The 5,000-nt window shown below is 44.9% G+C and overlaps 2 protein-coding genes across 3 annotated transcripts in view; one reads left to right on the top strand and one right to left on the bottom strand.

The window, feature by feature from the left end:
- The window catches only part of rbm41 (RNA binding motif protein 41), an 8,166-nt gene extending 5,452 nt beyond the window's left edge, over nt 1-2,714 (bottom strand). The window contains exons 1-2 of the mRNA XM_061056151.1: nt 2,585-2,714; nt 582-698 (exon numbers count right to left, since the gene is read on the bottom strand). Of these exons, the coding sequence (XP_060912134.1) occupies nt 582-698; nt 2,585-2,592 (125 nt within the window). The 5' untranslated portion in view covers nt 2,593-2,714. The remainder of the gene's footprint in view (nt 1-581; nt 699-2,584) is intronic.
- Nucleotides 2,715-3,437: 723 nt separating this feature from the next.
- klf8 (Kruppel like factor 8) overlaps nt 3,438-5,000 on the top strand; it is an 85,957-nt gene continuing 84,394 nt past the window's right edge. The window contains exon 1 of one of the 2 annotated variants that reach the window (XM_061056153.1): nt 3,438-3,823. In XM_061056153.1, coding sequence (XP_060912136.1) covers nt 3,797-3,823 — 27 coding nt within the window. In that variant the 5' untranslated portion in view covers nt 3,438-3,796. The remainder of the gene's footprint in view (nt 3,824-5,000) is intronic. The other variant, XM_061056152.1, reaches the window with a different exon arrangement.

Raw genomic sequence — 5,000 nt, 5'->3', positions numbered from 1 at the left:
GCTGGGAATAAAGCAGCGGCAGACTTTCTCTCCCACTGAGCCACACTCAAACACAGAGACAGGCTTCATCAAGGCGGCCATTTTTTTGTCTCCAGTGATGTTCACCACAGTTTGCATTGGAGCGACATTTTGGATCGATATTGTGGAATGGGATCTTAAAAAACAGACTCACACTCAGAGTCATTGTGATGTGTTTATTATTATTTTAATTGTTTTTCAATGAAGTGTTCTGTTTTGTTTTAATGAATGCTTTGTGAAAGAGGGGCAGATATTAAAAGATTAGTCTTCTTTCTGCTCCTTTTCATTCAAAATTTGAGATTTTATGTTTGTTTGTTATTCTTAACTTTATCTTTGTTTGAATTAAATAAAAAATTTAGAAATTTACACGAGTAACACTGAGCAGGAGACTGCATCTGTTAAATTCTTGTATCAACTATCTGAGATGATTCCTGCAGGTGTCTGCTATGTGATTTGTGGTTATGGGACGTTTTATTTTATTATCCATGTGTATGTTTGTGGAGGTTTGGATTTAACATGCTTATATTTATGGAAAACAAACCCATAATCAGACAGTTACTAACCGTTGGATGTCCACGTCGGTGTGGAGCTGCTGCAGCAGGAGGCTGTGGAGCTGTCGCTGGCCCTCCGTCTCCTGCTCCTCCAGCAGCGGGCCGTCCTCACAGGACTGCCGGCTCACTCTGAGCAACACAACAACACAGAGAACATCAGGTCACAAACCCCAGTGGATGTTTGCTTATATAACAGTATGATAATGACACATCCATCTCCATCAACAACGGGATACTTTCAGGAGGTCGTGCACAAACATATCAGCGATGTAGACGTTGCTTCATTTCAGTGGGCAGGTGACTGCACAACCTTTGACTGGATATGGACATAAGACGCAGAGAGCTTTTGCATGTGGTATAAAATGTCTTTCTCTCTCAGCATGTGCACATTTTATCAGTTTGATGCAGTCAGATGAAGTTCGTGCCACCTATCAGATATCCTCAGATTGATTGGCGTCAATTTAGTGAGGGGGGAATAAAAGTACTTTTGGATTTTTCCTAGATTTAGGAGAAACATGTTACAAACAGCTATGAATAAATGCCAACCAAGCGGCAAACTCCGATGTTGAAAAGTGAAGCCAATGCGGATGTGCAAAATCCTGCAGTTCCTGGAGTGTCCACTAGAAGCTGTTTGCAGAAGCACAGGAAGTCACATACATTTGAAAAAGCCTGTTTTTACAACAGAAATTTATTTGTTTGCCTGTTTCAAAAAGTGAAATATATCTGGTTAGCTCATGTCTCGATCAGCTCCAGCTCTCAGCCTGTCGTTAGGTTGACTGAAAGTTAGACTGAGACAGCATTTCCAGCATGGAGACCGCCATCGATGGGACTCCAGCGCCCCCTGCAGGAACAGCCGGGGGACGCCATTGATGGGACTCCAGCGCCCCCTGCAGGAGCAGACGGGGGACGCCATCGATGGGACTCCAGCGCCCCCTGCAGGAGCAGACGGGGGAAGCCATCGATGGGACTCCAGCACCCCCTGCAGGAGCAGACGGGAGATGACATCGATGGGACTCCAGCGCCCCCTGCAGGAGCAGACGGGGGACGCCATCGATGGGACTCCAGCGCCCCCTGCAGGAGCAGACGGGGGACGCCATCGATGGGACTCCAGCGTCCCCTGCAGGAGCAGACGGGGGAAGCCATCGATGGGACTCCAGCGCCCCCTGCAGGAGCAGACGGGGGACGCCATCGATGGGACTCCAGCGTCCCCTGCAGGAGCAGACGGGGGAAGCCATCGATGGGACTCCAGCGCCCCCTGCAGGAGCAGACGTCAACACGTAGGCCTACTCTTCAATAATAGTTTGTTTACTGCATTTTATACCTTTGTCACAAAGTTGAACAATTTAATTCCACTTCACATTTGTTTCTCATATTAGAAAGAAAAATAGAAAAACAGTCCAAAAAAGAAGTTATGAATCAAAAGTTGATTTCCTATTTTAAACCAAAATAAACTCTTTACATGTTTCTAACTTCCTGACTGCAGTTTTTCATGTCACAATATATATCATAGAAAGAAACAATATTGAATCTATTACAGGCTGAAAGACATTTTTTAAAGTGTTGTGTTGTTGTGAGCTGTTCGAGAAAGACAAGAGAAGTCTGGTGGTTATTTGTTTGTTTTTATTTGTTTGTTTAACTGTTGAGTTTTGTTTCAATTATCCGTTATTTTCTTCAATGAAACACAGAAAGGAAGCTGTTAGAGCTCAAACAGACATCCTATGTTGAGCCATGAAGGAGAATTGGTTGATTATAAAGTCAATTTTAACGTATTTTAGTATAAAATTGTTAATAACAACATACAGCTGTAGCAGAAGTGCTAACGCTAGCTTCGTGGCCGCAGCTATCTCCATGACAACAGCACAGCCAGAAGAACAGCGTGACATAAAAACGATTTAAACTCTTATTTTCTTTTAACAATTACGTAAAAGTCTTTCATAGTGCACAGACATTGGCTTAAAATGCAACAATTCGTATAAAATTACTGACACTGATAACTCAAAGTTGTGTTTTTTTACCTTCGCATGTTTCCGCCTCGTGCTTCCTGTTCCGCTCAGTGTGGAATCATGGGAAATGTAGTAGAATCCATACATGAACGAAATGAACTATACTCTAGATGATTCATGGTTACAGAGAAAATATTTCGGGGATAATAATGCAACTGCTTCTCTTTTGTTCATACAAATATAACAATGTGTATTTTATTAAGTGCAGAATCATAAAACTGTAAATAAAAAATCCTGTAGGCCTATGTTCACCAGATTGTATTGATTGTAGGCAATTTTTTTGCTAAATGTTGCTCTTCTACAATGCAAACCAGACCTGACAAGCTGAATGCATTTTTTCCTTTCGTGATGCATCTTATGAAATAAAAGGAAAGAAGGCACATAATGTAGTCCATTTAGCCACACCCAGCTTCATTAGAGAAGGTGTGGTAATAACCCCATGTCTGTCATCAGACCTGTCTGCCTTTTATTCATCCATGAACGATGTTTTATCAAACGTTATGCTGCAAAGCCTTACTGAATATATACTGTAAACCGCTCCCACCCTCCCCACCCAGATGGAGTGTCCTCAATTAGCCTGCTGGCTGACGTCAGTAAGGTGACATGGGTGCTTCTCTTCACCATCTCTGCTGCAGCTCCGCAATAATAGATGGGGGGGGGGTTAGGCTACATAGATGGGAGCCGAGCTGTGCTGGTTGCATGCAATTAAAAAGTTGCCATGAATTAGAACGCGGTTGTGCAGCAGCTCCCCTCTTCTCCTCCTGCCTGCAGCCGGTGTCAGGTCGCGGCAGCTCGGCTCCTCTGCAGGGCTGCGCAGCTCCTGACTGACAGAGAGATGAGGGGTGGGGACGCAGGGTGGGGTCACAAGCAGGGAGAGGCGGAGGAGGAAAAGGCAGAGAGAGAGAGCCCAGCCCTTGAATGCACGGCAACAACACGCCGTCAGAGAGAGGGAGAGACTCAGAGAGACTGGCCGTCTTTTGGGGGGAGCAAAGGGAACCTTCGACGCTGCGGATATGAACTGAAAAGACACACTGGAAGAGGAAGGGATCGTGTACCTATATCCCCAAATTTTACTGTAAAGGTGGAAAACTAGCCCCCCCCTAAACCCTCCTCTCTCCCCTAACAGTTCTTATTCAGATAGAGCTACACCCAAAGCCCCGAACCGACCCCCTCCTGCTCCTGCTGCTCCACCCCTCCGCCGCTGCACCCGCTCCGGCAACCGAGATGCACACGGAGACCCGTAACAAGAAAGTAAGTGCACCTTATTGACTTTGCCCAGGTCAATGGAAAAAAGAAGCATCTGTGTGTGTGGATGATCTGCCTGTACACAAGCAGAGCTGACACTGTCATGCGCCAAATGTGACTGTCAGCGCGCATACATGTCCACAGCAGCCAATTGCAATAGTATCCTTGCAGGCAGGCAGTTTATTTTGCAATTACTGGAGGACTTTTGTAACAACGACCTTATTGCATCGCAAGAACATCACGCTGGAGACACTGACATTTCCATGTGTCATACAGAAACCTCTCTCTGTCTCCTCTATCTCTCTCTGTGCGAGGTTAGCTCAGGTCCAATTTGAAATGCTCTGTGATCTCTGAGAGGCAGGAAGGAAACGGAAGGCAGAAACTGCAGCTTGTAGGACACCATCTTAGCTTTTAAAGGGCCAGCAGCCTCTCCTGAAACACAAACACACAGCACAGCCCTGGGAAGCAGCCAGGTGCACTTGCCTCTAGTTACACCCCTGCGCAGGCGCTGCTGAAGGCTTGTGCCTTTAAGTGAGTCTTGCCTCATCAGAGTGTGTTTATGTGTCAGATTGGCTGGACAGGTTTTCTAAAAAAGTAAATGAAATCTGGCAGTGTGAGCAGACTGGTATGAAACATAGATGCTGAAAGAATGCGACTGTCCTCTCTGCAGCTCCAGATCTGTTTGTTCGATGTTTTGCATGTGGATGGAGATGAGTTTCAGTTTGGGAAACAACAGCCAGGTTCCTCAGAACAGAAGTGATCTTTGACCTGCACATTTGCATAGCTGAGGAGAGATTATTGATGTTAGTAACATGGACTTCAGTGGTGAGCTGCACATCAGGCAACACTTTACTCTCACATTTGACGTCTGTTGTTGTATTCTATTTAATTTTTGTTCCTGAATATTTATCAAGCGCTGGCATTGATGACATCACATCTCTGGTGCCTTCACACATGTATTTCATATGACAGGTGAATAGGAGAGCAATGAGTCCTTTGCAGGTAAACTCCAGCACGCTGTCTTTAACTTTCAAACAAACATTTATTGAAAACGTTTTGCAGCTTAAACCTTTTATCAGACAACCAGTTTGTCAAATAGGAAGTGGCTTCAACCCTGCAACCAATCATCATCATGACTCTGATTCAACAAATTAACAAACACATAAACATCAGCTTCCTGGTT

The sequence above is a fragment of the Labrus mixtus genome, chromosome 14 (genome assembly GCF_963584025.1).
Source record: "Labrus mixtus chromosome 14, fLabMix1.1, whole genome shotgun sequence".
Lineage (NCBI taxonomy): Eukaryota > Metazoa > Chordata > Actinopteri > Labriformes > Labridae > Labrus > Labrus mixtus.
Note: the sequence above shows the minus strand (reverse complement) of the source record. Positions and strands in the feature narration are given on the sequence as shown.